At 37.8% G+C, this 15,692-nt stretch overlaps 1 protein-coding gene across 3 annotated transcripts in view; it reads right to left on the bottom strand.

Moving 5' to 3' along the window:
• RARS1 (arginyl-tRNA synthetase 1) overlaps positions 1–15,692 on the bottom strand; it is a 1,169,219-nt gene that overhangs the window by 100,864 nt on the left and 1,052,663 nt on the right. For all 3 annotated transcript variants that reach the window (XM_044069555.1, XM_044069556.1, XM_044069554.1), the window contains exon 9: positions 12,304–12,408. In XM_044069555.1, coding sequence (XP_043925490.1) covers positions 12,304–12,408 — 105 coding nt within the window. The remainder of the gene's footprint in view (positions 1–12,303; positions 12,409–15,692) is intronic.

Raw genomic sequence — 15,692 nt, 5'->3', positions numbered from 1 at the left:
CCATGAGGTTTCTGCTTAGTTCGTCTGCCAGAGTATTTTTCTTTCCTGGCAGGAATTGTGCCTGCAGATGTAATTGATAGGTCAGTGCTGTGTTCCACAAAGTCATGGCTTGCCTGCAGAGGGGGTAGGAATGTGTGCCCCTTTGCTTATGTACCACATGACTGTAGCATTGTCTGTCTTTAGCAATAGTTGTCCTGGATGTAGTAGATCCTTGAAGGCTGTCAGGGCATTCTGTACAGCTAGCATCTCTGTTTGCTTGATATGAAGATGCATTTGGTCTGCGGGCCACGTGCCCTGAATACATTTTCCCACCATGTGTGCCCCCCAGGCATAATCCAGTGCATCTGTTGTTAGTGTCTGCCTGGCTGTGGGTAAAGTGAAAGGCTGTTCTGTGTTGTGGTGACAGGCCAGTGCCCACCATCGAAACTCTTGTTGCAGGCAGGGAATGAGAGTTATTATTGTTTCCAGGCTGTGGCAATGTTGAGTCCAAACACTTTTTAGATACCATTGTAGCTTCCTCATATGCAGTCTTGCATATGGAATTAGCAGTATGCAGGATGCCATGAAGTCCAAAGCCTGCATAATTTTTCTTGCAGGTAGCTGGGTCTTTGCTGCCATCCTCTGAAAGTAATGAGTCAGTTGCCTTTGTTTGTCTGGCATGAGATAAGCCATCTGGGCAGTTGTATTTAAGCTTGCACCCAGGAATATTATCTCTTGAGAGGGCACTAGTTTTGATTTCTTTTCATTTACTGTGTACCCTAGGCAAATTAGTAATCATTTTACAAATGCCAGATGCTGTAGTAAAATGTCCTTGCTCTCTGCTTGAATAAGGTAGTCTTCCAAGTATTTGAATTCCTTTTTGTCTGCAAAATGCAATTACTGGTGCCAGGCATTTTGTGAAGACCCTGGGCGCAGTAGAAAAGTCAAAGGGCAGTGCAGAGAATTGGTAATGCATTGAGCCAGCTATGAATCTGAGGTATCTTCTGCAAGACTGTCTGATTGGGACATGCAGGTATGCCTCTTTGAGGTCCAAAGTAACTAGCCAAGCCTTCTTGCCCAGCATGGGTAGAAGTTGCTGCAGTGTCAACATTTTGAATTTTGGAACGTCCAGGAAAGTATTTAGAGCAGACAGGTCCAGTATTGGTCTCCAAGCTTTGTCCTTTCTGGGTACCAAGAAAAGTCTTGAGTAAAATCCTTGCCCCTGCTCTTGCTGTGGTAATTTTTTAATAGCCCTCATGTCCATGAGAGCAGAAATTTGTTTTTGTTCCTCTGCCCATTGATTGTGTGGCAGGTCTGGCATACCTTTTGGCCTTGGTAGGGTGTGAAAGTGGAACCTGTAACCTTGAGAAACAATATTCAGTACCCATTTGTCCTGGGTGATCATGTGCCAATTTTGTGAGAAAAGTGCTAGTTTTCCCCCTAAGGGTGCTGCCAAAAGGTAAGAGCTTGGCATTGGTAGTGGAAAGTCATTGGGACTGTTTCCTATAAGATTGTGATTTGTCTTCTCTGCCTTTGGGGGCTGAAGCACCCCATTGTTTAGGTCTGTATGAGCCTTGGGGCTGAGATCTGCCTCTTGGGTGTCTGTATCTGCCTCTTTGTGGCCTGTCTGACACTGGAAAGGACCAATTTTTAGAAGGTCAGTTCCTGCTAAATCTGGGTGGCAGAACCTGTAAGAAATCCTTTACTGTCTGCATTGATTTTGCTTTATCCTCCATTTTCTTTAACACCTCTTCGGCCTTAACACCAAACAAAGTATCATGCTGTAATGGAGCATCCAATAATTTTGCTTTAACATGATCAGGTAAACTCTGTTCTTTTAACCAAGCATGCCTTCGAATGACAGAACCTGTAATTGTGGCTCTGCAAGAAGCCTCTAATGAATCAAAACCACATTGCAAAGTATGCTTTCCCACTTGTTCAGCTGCATGCAATAAATTCTGCATTTCCTTGTTTTTAGGACATTCAGAGCTTGTAAGCATTTTCTGTTTTAGCAGAAACATTAGGTATTGTTGATATTTAAGCATATGAAACTGGCAGTTTAAAGCCCTTACAGCTAAAGTAGCAGAGGTGTAAACTTTTTCCTCCCATCTGTCCAGTGCTCTAGAATCCCTATCAGAGGGAACAGGGTTTGTTGCAGTGGAAGCCTTGACCCCTTTGGGACCTTGAGAAATTGTTTCTGGATCAGCAGCAGGGTTTTTATAAAGAAATTTATGTGAGTCTGGAACCCTGTAGTACCTATTTGGCTTAACTGGTGCAGGGGGTAAAGAATCAGGAGACAAACTGGATTCGGAAAATACATCATCAACAATATCTAGCACAGAGGGTTAGCAAGAGGCCTGTGCTGAGGCAATAAAAGAAAGTCTCTGAGCCTTTTCTTGGATTCTGAATAATCCTGGCTCTCCCAATGGAAATGCTCCCTCATGGTGTGCAGGGTTTCTCCAAAAGAGCAGTCCTCAGGAGGAGAGGCTGAAGGGATAGATTCTTCAGCATCAGAGTCCTCATTGGGAGGAAGAGAATATCCCTGTTCTGAAGAGGAATCAGAGGAGATAGAAACCTGGTCAGAGGAGTCATAGTCAGTGTCTTGCCTAGGCCTTTTATCAGGAGGGGGATGGGAACCCCTGATCAAAGTAATTAGGTCCTCGGCCATTATAAGCATCTGTTTCTTTGGCATGGATGACTGTCCAGGAGAATGCTGTACTTGTTTCTTTGTCTTTAAAGGTGTTTTAGACTTTGCCTTGGCTGCTGAAGTGGTCTGGACAGTAAGCTGTGTAGGTCTGAAAACACCCTCAGAAGCCGATGCCTGCTCAGCAGCTCCAGACCCATCTGAGGGAATAGTTTCCATAGGCCCAATACCTTGAGTTTCCAGAGGCCTAGTTGTCTCCACGTAGGAGTCGGAAGTGGCCTGTGGCTCTGAGGTAGCGGGTGTCAGGGGCTGCGAAAGCGCCTCACTGAGAACCGGCGACTGGCCTAGAAGAGGCTTTGTCGTCAGTTTTGGACCTCGGATGCCTGTCCTTTTCTTTGTCCTTGTGCTTTTAATGAACTCCGGTCATCGGTTGTTCCGACAGCATTATATAGTTAAACCTTCGGCCAAAGTAATGTAAAGCAAAATCGAACCGACGCTTAATAGTGTGTTGGTTGAATCTAGCACAAAACCGACAACTAGCAACGTTGTGGTCAGGGCCTAGGCAAGGAATACAGTGAGAATGAAAATCCTTAAAGAAATACAATTGTTAACTTTTACTGACATCGGTCTGGAGCAAGAAAAAGTTTCCCCAACAGGGTACTTAGCTTTGTTGAAGACTTTTGATCTGAAATTCAATTTTGAAAATGTTAGGAGTCGACCGACCGGCACTTGCGAACTGCTTTTGCTTTGGGCACCGCGCGGCAAGAAAGACTGAAGAAAATGGTGTCAGCTGCATCTTATATACCCCTGGTGCACTGACGTCAGGGAAGAGGCGACAGCAACCGACGCTGGACCAGGACTTTGGAATTTAAGCCGACTGCGGGTAGCCTGCCAGCAGGATAACCCAAATGTAATGACTGCAACAGTGAAACACGATGAACATCTCCCCATCACTTCCTCATCCCCTCTGTTCCCTTCACCAACATGCCCATTGAAATCTGCTCCGATCACCCTCTCTCATCCTTGGGTACAGTCATCACCACTTCATCCAGCTCACTCCAAAATTTTTCTTTCTCATCCATCGCACACTAAACTTGCAGAGCATATGCACAAACAACATTCATCATTACACCATCAATTTACAGCTTCATAAACATCACTCTATCCGACACTCTTTCCACCTCCAAAACACTCTTGGCATACCGTGCCTTCAGGATAACCCCTATCCCATTTCTCCTACCATCCACACCATGATAGAACAATTTGAACCCACCTCCAATACACCTGGCCTTACTTCCCTTCCACCTGGTCTCTTGTACACACAATATATCAAGCTTCTTCTTCTTCTAGCCATCATATCAGCTAGCTCTCTCCCTATCTCTCCCTATACCAGTCATACTGCCAACACTGAAAGTTCCTACCCTCACTACCACACTCCTAACCTTTCTCCTCTATTCCTGCCTTTGGGCATGCCTTCCCCCTCTTCTTCTCCTTCTCCTCCTTCAGCCAACAGTAGCCCAATTTCTGCCAGCACCCTGTCGGCTAACAGTACTAGTGGCGGTCGTTCTTAACCCGGGCCTCGACTGATCCGGTATGTAAATCTGTATTGGTTTCCGCATATCTCATTTAGCAAATGTTTTATGCCAGATACCCTTCCTGACGCAACCCTCCCCATTTATCCAGGCTTGGGACCGGCACGAAGAAATGCACTGGCTTCTGCATCCCTGATTTGTTCAACACTGTTGACGAAAAATTCTTAAATTTCATAGCAAATGTTCAGTCTGATTTTCTTTTACTTGATGAAAGAATGTTCCACTTCATATTGTTTCAGATCTCAAAAAGACTGTATCTTGCTCTTACATATAACTTTTCATTTTCTAATTTATCAAGGAATCACCAACTCCTCAGCTGTACTTCCTTTAATATTCAGATAAAAATGTCTGCACAATTTCCCACCAATGAAACTCAATGTTTTATGACATGTCAGAAAAAATGGATTAAAATATCTGAACTGTATCTTACTAGAAGCAGTGCTGACAAAAAGCCAAATGAAATTAGCAATACAAGAAAAAATATTAAGTAAATACAATTTTTTAAGAAAAAAAAAATAAAAAGAAAAAACATGCAATGTAATAATTAAAATAATAATATATCTATTTAATATCTTTTAAAATATATATTAGCCTGAAAGAGTAAGAATATAATTATATAAAACTGAGAATAAGAAAACATTCAGAAGTGAATTACTTTTTCTTATTTAATAACTTCTATATTTTTCCATTATAAAGAGGTGTGATTATCTTAAAGCAGCTTAATTGAAGACAAAACTTTTGTCCATGGATTCATGCAAAAGGTTCTTGGATATGTTCTGCTTTTTTTTAATCTTCGTTTCTCTGACTGCTATCTTTCATAAAGAAGTTATAAAATCTTCAACTTGAGGAGGAGCAGTGTTTTCCTTGCTATAGCCAAAACTGTCCATAATAAACAACAATTTTCATTGTTCAACGTCTAACTATCATTAGATAAAATTAATGATTTGGAAACACAGAAAAGTTCAGACCATAATTTTCAATATTTTTCCAATATGTTTGAGTCTTAGGACAGTCACAACATTTGTGTATCCAATTTGTACTACAAATTTTATTACACCTTCAACATTCTATGTTACGTTTATAAAACTGAACTATCCTGTTCGGAGTTAAGAATTTTCAAGTAAGAATTTTAATATTAGGGTTTTGCTAGGTTATTTCAAAGATCTATTATGACCTCTCGCAATATGGTTCTAGAATTTGTCATTTAAAGTAGTGTTATATATAATACCAGTTGAATCAATTTTAGAGGTTTATTATATTGTGTGCATGGAAAAGTAAAAAATGCATCTTCAGCATAAGTTCTAATGCTTTATAAAAGTATCCAATCCTGTGTATTTAAATTAAATTCATTTATAATTATTTCAACTTTTTTGATTTATATATTGTTGAGGAATTGACATCAACAACTAAATTTATTTAGTTCCCACATATCCAATTTTGAACTATATGAATTTTTAAAGGATTTTTTTTTCACTTTAAAGGATATGAGTGTATCAAACCAAAGTTTCATATCAATATTACCAAATAGTGAATTTTAAAAGATTTTAGAATAGTGTTAATTTAATTAGCTTGGGTGGATAAAGATATATTCTACTGAATATAATTGAATAAGTAGATCCAAAGTATGTTGTCGGAGTTATTATCTTTGTTTTTCGGATATTTCACTTTATTTGCATTAAAATTTTCAAAATGAAGTGCTTTCCAACTCAAGTGATAAGTAGGATCTATCCAATTTAAAATAAGTTTAAAAACTGCTGATTTTTCTACATTAGGAAAGTTTATAGCTCCAAGATCCCATGGTCTATGACACTGATGGCTACCCTCAGCCTGTATGGATACCAAAGAAAATTTAGTAATAACTTATTGATTTTATTTGAAATTTGCTTGGGGGAAGGTTTTAGCTTGAATAATATATAAACTCTTCTGAAACAATATCATTTTTATTGTTTGCAGTTTATCTTCAAAAGATATAATTTTATTCCATTTGTAAATCAAGTTTGGTAGGGTTTTTATAATTGTTTCATAGTTTTCATTTTTTATTTCTTCTATTGTTTTAGTCATGATCATGCCTACATATAATAAAGATGGCGTTTTTTCTCTACAATATATTTGGTGCTCATATGTAATTTTCTTTTTTTATTACGAACACATAATTCTGATTATGAACAATTGAAGTGTAAACCTTAATATTTTTGAAACTGGTCTACAGTTTGAGTTAACTCTGTTAATGTTTCCCAATTAATTTTATGAATAGCATTATATCATCTGCAAACAGCATAATTTTAGAGCTATAATTTCTAGTCATTTCTATTCTTTTTATTTTAGCATCAGTCTTGATTAATATAGCTAAGACTTCTACAGCTATACCAAATAAAATGGGTGACAGGGGACATCCTTGTTTAGTTCTTCTATTCACATACACAACTTCTGAAGTAAACGGTCACAATTTAATATATGTTTTATTATTTTTGTGTATATTCATGCTGAGGAAAGAAAAAAAAGTTCTAATACTGTGAATAAGTAGTTCCAATTGAGGGAATCAAAGGCTTTTTCAATGTCTAGTTTAATAAGTAGAACTTCCTCTTTTTTATTGTTTACAATATCTATTAAAGTAATTACCCTTTTAATATTATGTGTTTTTTATATGTAAAGCCCATTTGGTCTGTACTAATAATTTGTGAAATATATTTTTTAACGTGTCAGCCACTAAAGACATAAATACCTTACAGTCAGTATTTTAAACTGATATAGGCCTATAACAACAACATGGTTTGGCATTTTTATTCTCTTCTTGTATTGGGGTAATTAATGAGCATTTCCATGATGTAGGAATCATTTTTATCATTCTAAATTCCTATCACATATTGGGGTAATATTCTGTATATTTCTGCTGTTATCCCACTGTTAATGGGTGCTTCATTAGAACTGAGTTTTTTTTTTAATTTTATCAGACAGTTATGTTAAAGTAATTTGTTTCAACAACTTTTCTTTTACAGCTGGTGTAATTTTCATTATAAGGGAGATTTCATGATTAGTAATGATACTGCTTTGATTCTGTATGGAATCTTTATTCAATGTTGAATATTATTGTTTAAATGTATTCAGAATGTCTCTGATATCAGTGTGTGCTTTATTTATATCTGACATGTGAATAGATTGACTGAATTATTGTTCTTTTAGATAAATTGTGCATATGTTTAGGTGTCAGAGCATAAGAGTTCATTTATATTTTTTCCAGTGATATGGAAGTCTTATGTAACAAGGTTTTTGGATATTTTTTATTAAGATCTTCTATTAGCTGTTTAGTAGTTTTAACATTTTCTTTAGAGTTAGCTTTTGCTTTTTGGCATTCAAGTTGAATGTTTACTGGTTCCTTTTCCCATTCTTTTTTTTTCTTGTATCACAACAGTGATTACCAAAAGTATGCTTTAAGAGAGTCCCAGACCATAATTTTCTTTACTTCTTTTCTGTTACTGAAATGCATAAAAATTTTGATCTCTGAAAGAAGCCATGTCTTGAACTCTTTATGCTTAATTACGTAAGCAGGAATTCTACTTAATTAAACTAACAGAGTCATCAAGGAAGTAAGGTAAAACTAAAAATCCACAAACAAGCTCACTCAAAGGACTGCTACCAGTACAATTCTGAAAAAAAACACCAAATAAATTAGCGGTTTCAATCTTTTATTGCAAATCCAAGAACTTCATCAGAAAAATCTGGTATATAACTTATGATCATTTAAATACCATCAGTCTCATGTAATGAACTAAAGCCCAATACGAACACTCAGAACATTTTAAACTTAGGCCATCTAGACTTAAACAAGCAGGTCTTATATAGTACTCACAGCACCACGTAACAACAGTTCTAGTAAATGTTAAAAATACATTTTTATATTTAAAACAAATATGTAAAAGTGAATACACCAACAATAAAATTAAATAAATCTATTTCTAAAAATGCATTTGATGTTAATCAGTTAATTAAAACTAGAAAATTGATCTGCTTTATGTAAAATTTGCCATTTAAGTTTACAAATTTCCAGTACATTGTTATAACTACTAGTGAAGGGGAGTAGTGTCAACTTGCTCTAATACAAAAAAAAATGAAACAAAACCCACACAGCTGACACTGTGTTTGGCTAAAGCATTAGATAAATCTTTCTCTACTGCTAAAATTCTCACAGTCTTCTTAAAAATCAATAATACAAAATAACTATGCATCACAGTCCTGTATATTCCACCTGGCAACAAGATTCCAATTTTAGAAGACATCCTATCCTGGATTTCACAAAATGTATCTAACAAAACAATGATCATGTGCAACATTAATGTTAACTGGCAAAACTTAAACTCAGACTTCCTAGCCAATAGCATATATCTTTATGGATTCATGTAACTAATCTCTATACCAACTAGAATTCAGCAAAATAGGAACCCAATATCTATTCTGGATTGGAATCTGATTTCAGATCCCACAAATACTCCAGCTCCAGTAATTTTCCAGATATTTTAAGCAAACACCTTCCCAACTACACTTAAAGAACCATCACCCACACATACTAACTATAAAACCTCCCACAATTTATCCAACTTCAACCAACAACTCTTTATCACAATATGTAAATCATTAAACTGGTCCATACTAAAAACTCTACCCTTAGATGATGCTGTCAGACATTCAACAAATTACTTCTTGATGCCGTGAATAACCTATCCGCACTTCGTACTAAAAGAACAAAAAACAGACATACACCCTGGCTAACCAAATCAACCAAAAACTTTCTAGTAATGAGGGATAAAGCCTGGTGGGATTGGCAAAGGAAGAAAAAGAATATAAACCTTAAAAAATATAGACACCTACACAACCCAGTAAAAAAAACGGATTAATAATGATAAGAAGCAGTACTTCTCTCAACAATTAACCTTCCAGAAAAACAACCCCAAAACAATTTGGCACACCACCTCTCTACTCTTCACCCCAGGTTCCAAAGAACACCCATATCCAGACACCAATAAATTCCCATCCCAAACAGTAGATGCATTTAACACCCATTTTATATAAAGCGTACTCAAATTAGTCAATGAACACACTAAACCCATAAATCCTAAATCCACAATCTCAAACCTTCTAATATAACTTCCAAATACTCATCTTCTTTTCCCCCTCAAGACATATCTACACCTGACCATCATCTTCATCTGCTCTCTCTCTCTACAACCAGTACGCACTAACTGCATACATAAACTACTACTTAAACTAAAACCCTGTTCTCCTTCCACTGACAACCTCCCCTCCGAATACTTGAAACTTGCTGCAGATGCTATTGCATATCCAGTTAGCACTGTCATCAACTGATCCATCACAGAATCACACATCCCCACCAGCTGGAAGAAATGAACAAAGAAAAACAAAAATGCCAAACTGTTCCAGTCCATCCACTAAAGCTCAATTTGTTTATTTAACTCACAAACATAAGCACTTTCATTCTAAACAAAAGTAAAACATCATATAAACAAGTATAAGAATCCCACTTACATAATTAAAAGCAGTCACATGATGAAAATAAAATTTAAATTTAAAGTGATATACTAGAATAACCAAGTTCAATTAGAAATATATGATTCTACAGTCATCTCCTCCTCCAAAAATATAACACACCTTTAGCAAATAACCCAAACTGCCTTCTCCTTCACTGAAACCTGGCTAAACAGTGCACAACTTGTACTGAAACTCGATAAAACCAAACTCCTCCTTTTTACACCTAAGACACTCTCAACCAACTTTAAGATTTATTCACTAAACAATACTCAAACTGAAGTGGTTTCACATGTCAAACTATTAGCAGTGACCACAGGCAATAAACTTTCCTTTGATCTACATATACACAATGCAATCAAGAAAACACATTGCAAACCAGGGATACTCTAGCACTACAAAAACTTTACGGATACAGCCACCAAAACAACACTGGCGACTACCTACCTGCTCCAGCTTGAATCCTGCTATAACAAACTGCTAAATTTGCTAGAGGTGTACCTCACTACAAATGCCAATGCCCTGCTCTCAATGCCTCAACTGGCTCAAATTCCCACATCACCTTAACTATCTGAAAGTAACTACAGCCCACAAAGTTATATATCAACCTGAAAACTGTCCTGGCTCTAAAATCACTCGTCCAAACCGATACACCTACCAGGACTCTCCAATCCGAAGATAAGCAACTATCAACCCTATACAGACCAAACAAAAAAGATGGACAATATCTATACTCAAACTCTCACAAAACACTGAAATGCCTTACTGGTAAATATCAAACCTCAACAGTTTAAAACTCACACTAAAGAACTTCCTTCTTGAAACCGGTATCTGCCCGTTCCAAAAATAGTTAGTACCCCCTTTTCCTTCCCCTCCCTTAAATTTCCCTATCTCCACTTCTTGTTGAACTACTCTACCCCTATTCTTCATTTTCACTACTTTAACTTTCCTTCCTTCTTTCCTCTCACTCCCCTCCAACCTCTTCATTTGCACCTTCCCCCACCTTCCTATCTCCACTTAGGTTTTCCCCACTCCCTCCCCTTTTACCTCTTCTTCTTCTGTACACCTCCATCACAGGGTCTCTATCCCCTCTAGTAAAATTATTATTTTTGCTACACCTTGCTGAACTTTTTCCATAAGAATTTCTTCTTTCACATCACAAATGCTTAAGTTTGATTTATGCTTCAGTTATGCTTTTCTATACGCCTCCTTTATTAATTACCAAGTAATTTCCTTAAAGCTCCTTTTTCTTTCTTTGTGAACTCAGTGAGAGATTGGTACATATGAGTGCAAAGCTCATAATTATATACTTGTATTTTATTTCCTTATTTCTTATCTTCTCTGTAAAATCAGCTGCTAGTCTTGCTAGTGTTTTAATAATTTTATGCTTCATGTAAATGTATACCAGCTCTTTGATGTGCTTGTGATTGTAAATTTTATACTAAATGTAAATCCAATGTGTTGTATACTTTCAATGTTTTTTCTATTGTGGAACTTTTCGCCCCGGGCCTCCACTGAAAATGAGTTTCTGACCCAGTTACCAAATGTCAAACAAATAAATAAAACAAATATTTACTTACAGAATGACTGCAGTATGCTATGCTGCCATGAATAATAATAATAAATCTGAACTTTAATCAGTATGAAAGATGTACAAAAAAATGCAATGAAAGAAATGAATTTGCTGTGAGATTTTTTTTCTCTCTAAATTGTACATCTGCACTCAGGTAATACCTCAAAATTAATACAAGGGATGTGCCAGTTATACACTATCATATGGAGAACTTGCACAGCTTCACCACAAATAATGTTTTAATCAAGATTTAGCAAATCTGATTTAGTGCTTATTGACTTCAAACAATAACAAATTATTTTTCCATAACCAATAATCATCTCTGGAAAGGCCGAGATTCAGGATACATATAAAACAACCCATTATCTTTTTTTTTCAGTGTGCTTAAAGCCCACATGCCAAATATCAAGCTTTCCCTTCATGAGGCCCAGGTGAGTGTGCTTTACCTCCCCTGACTGGGGCATTTTGGCAGCCAATCATCCATGTCCCTATGCAGATAACTACAAGATGTGACCTCTCCTCCCAGCTGGAAGCTTCAGATCATGTAGGACCATCAGCAATGAGGGTGTTTGTATAAGGCCCTAACCCCAGTTCTGTTGATGACATTAATGCCTGCATCACCACTGGGACTACCGATGTCCCTCTGTCAACGCATGGTGTCCCCCTTGGATGCATTGCCAGCTTAGGTGATGATAACACACATCATTCCCGTAATAGCACCAGCTTCTGTGCTCTAAATCCTTGCCTACATCAAAGACTATCACAACCTCACCAGGATAGGCTAGCCATAGCCATTCATTTCCCCCAAAAGACAATCACCTGATTTTAAAACCACCAGGCATCCATCACTTTTTTAACAAATGTTTTATTCCAGACAAAAAGAAAAAAACACAGCACTTCTTAAGAATTTTAAAAAGTGTGTAAGCAGGTTTTCTCAACTGCAAAATCAAAGGATGAAATAGCAGATGTTATTATACCTTTTTCTTCAAATTCTTTCACCACTTCTTTCATCATGTCTTGATAATAGGATTCACCCCTCTCTATCAATGTTATGTCCAAGGCATCATAGATCTTCTGGAACTCTGTAAGAGAAGGCAAGAAAAACAAATTAAAATAACACTTTATAAAGTCCAGATTAACAGATTACAGATTCATAGATATGCCAAATCCAATGAGTCTTACGACCATTCACGTCTTGCAGTAACCTCCCACAGTCCACAGCTCTTTTGCCAGGAGGGCCATACATCAGTCATTCTCAAAGTAAATTTTTGAAGCCCCATCCAGTCATCCAGTTTATGTTGAAAGGAAGACAGTGAATCTTACTGCTTAACATGCAGAAGGTTTGGTTCCAGGCGTTCATAGGCTGCTGGATTATAAACCTGTCAGTCCACTATGTTTTAACTATTGCTGAATATTTATGTCCCTGGTTCTGCAGAAGGTTTATTCCAGAGGTTTGTGAGGTGCTGGATTATAAACCTGTCACGCCACTAGGTTTTAACTATTGGCAAAGATTTATGTCCTTGATTCTAATACTGGATAAGACACTAGACTTGTGAAGAACCAGGAGGTCCAGGACAATGGGTCTGTAATGAAACAGTAAGCAAGACGGGTGTCACCAACCAAAGGTTTATATGACACTGAATAAAGGGACAGAGCTTCTACCATACTTCCTCAAAAATAAGACCGGATCTTATACTTTTTCCCCTGCCAAAATACACATTAGGGCTCATTATCAGGGGATGCCTTATTTACCCCCCCCCCCGTAAAACAACCTACAATTATTCATGTACAGAAATCGACATTTATTCATGTACACAAATTGACATTTACTTGGTACTTTTCCATTATTGGGCAAAAGTTCTAGGTAATGCGTTAACAGGTGTGTGAGAATTCTACATAAACAGTGCAACAAACATTTCATCTTGAGAATATCTACACCTTGGCTTTCACAGAGCAATATTTCATGCTTAACAGAAAGTGCAGAAAAATCTCAACACGTGTACTGGAGGAGGGGAATAAAACGGGTGAATAACTGCCACTTTTTGAATGGTGATGCTTTCTTTATTCCTTACCCAAACCGTAAGAGAAGAATAATGGAGAGTCATAAAAATGAAATCTGGGAACTAGTGGCCTTACTTTGTAATTACCCCTTGATAATGAAACGTTACCAAAGTCAAAAAACTGAAAAGAGCTTGTTGGCAGCTGAAAGTAGAAGCAATCCATTCTGTTGCCCCGATAAATAAAAAGTTATTCAAATACAGTCATGTCATCTTCTTATGGAACATTGTCATAAGTTTCCAAGCCCCAAATTCTGGCCTGAATTTCTTGCGACTCCATTTCCTGTAGAACCACTGGCCCCAATCTGTCATGCCTAGTAACAGAGCTCTCCTTAAATTACCACTGCTTGTCCATGTAGCCTGCTCGTAGTGCATTGGCAAGACAGCTGTCACTGATTTTATCCCATGAATTCTTCACCCAAATCACAACCTCTTGCAGGCTAGGCTTTACACAGTTTCCATGCTGATTTCCCTCCATTCTATTTTCAACATAGTCATTGAGTTCCATGCACAAATGGTCCTTGAATGGCTTGTGTATTGCAATATCAAGAGTCTGGAGATAGGCAGTCATTCCTGCGGGAATCATTATTTGATCTATTCTTCTCTGTGCAAGGAATTTCTTCATGTCTTTAGCACAGTGAGTGTTGGCTGAATCCCAGACTAGCAGACCTCTTTCGCCACCTTGCAAAACAAGTGGGAGCATTACATCAACCCATTTCCTTAAAACTGCTTGGGTGCACCAGGCTTCTTCGGTTTCAAGAATGTAAATGCCTGAAACACATTCAATCTTATCTTTCTTGCACTTACTGATGATTAGAGGTGGGGTTTTCTTTCCATCTAGATGAATTGTCAAGACACAGGTAAAACATGCACTTTCGTAACCAGTGGAGGGAATGTTGATTGATGAGGCACCCCTCTGATCAACTCTTATTTGAGATCCTTGGCCCATAAACACTGTGGTTTCATCCATAGCAATCATGTTGGAAAGTTGATATTTAGAAAAGTCGATGCCATCAACAAAGGACTTGAATGCAAGTGCACGTTTAATAACTTCAGTATCTTCCAGCTTGAACAGTGTTGTTGATCTTCCTAGAGACAGTTCATATCGCTGAAAGAAGCCATCCAGCAAATGTTGTGGCTTTGAATTTGTCTCGGGATATTTCTAACTGTGGTGCGATTTCAAGGGCAAATGCTTGAATATCATCCCTGGTCACAACCAAAGCCTTTGCTCTCCTGTTAGCAATCCATTCACAGATGATGTCTTCCAGCTCAGGAAATAATGGTTGCCGACCTGATCCACACTTGCACTTCTTAGCATTTCCCTCTTCGGCCTATTGACTGTGGGTATCGTATGCTGTCTGCCATTTTTGAAGATCCAACTTCTTTACTTTGCAGAAAGCCGTCAAATTCTTTCCCCGAGAGTCCTCCACGATTCCTTTCTTGCACTCGACAGAACAGCTCTTCCTTTTTGTACTCATCTTGTTGGGGGATGGGTTAATTGAAGACTTACGAGACAGGAGTGGCAACACAAAATGGCAACGGTTAAGAAGAGACAACCACACCCATTCGTTATCAAGTGCGCATGTTTTATGTGCGTTGTCTGTACTTTGACCAAAGTACACTTGCCAGTATTTATGCGCCAAGGATCTCAAGTGTCAAGTATGAGTGAGGATAAGGGTTACAGTAGGAATCGTGGAGGACTCCCGGGGAACGAATCTTACGACTTTCTGCAAAGAGAAGAAGTTGGGTATCAGAATGGTCCGAAAATGGCGAGCAGAGTATGATAACTTCAGTCAACAGGTGTCAATAATATTATTTTATAATTCAACACATCCGTCGTGTGTTGTTGACGATCTTAACTGAGGCTTATTTTTGGGGTAGGGCTTATATCATGGCCACCCTGGAAAACCACGATAGGCCTTATTCTCTGGTTAGGTCTTATTTAAGGAGAAATACAGTAGGCCTGTGATCTTTTTGCTGAAGAATCTTTGGGGTGTTTCTAATTATTTGATATGTTTAGTGAGATACATCCCGAAGGGGACACTGTACTTGATAAATGACCTGCCTAATGCAGAGTATAAGGTAGTATTAGACCCGGATGATATTCCTTTTGCAATTAGTTGGGATTATAAAAAGGATTTCCTGACAACTGTTGTCAGATGATTTTTAAAATAAAGAAAGGGGGAAAGCGCAACCCACCCAAATACCTAGTTCCTTTATTTTTTGTTTTATACTGGTGGGTTGAAAAGGGGAATGGGTTGTCTAGTAAAAGGGATGATATTCCCTTTTTCTAGTATAGTTTGAGCCCA

This window comes from Protopterus annectens, chromosome 4.part0 (genome assembly GCF_019279795.1).
Source record: "Protopterus annectens isolate FY-2018-M chromosome 4.part0, PAN1.0, whole genome shotgun sequence".
NCBI classification, from domain to species: Eukaryota; Metazoa; Chordata; order Ceratodontiformes; family Protopteridae; genus Protopterus; species Protopterus annectens.
The sequence above is the reverse complement of the archived record's forward strand: the minus strand, read 5'-3'. Positions and strand labels throughout refer to the sequence as shown.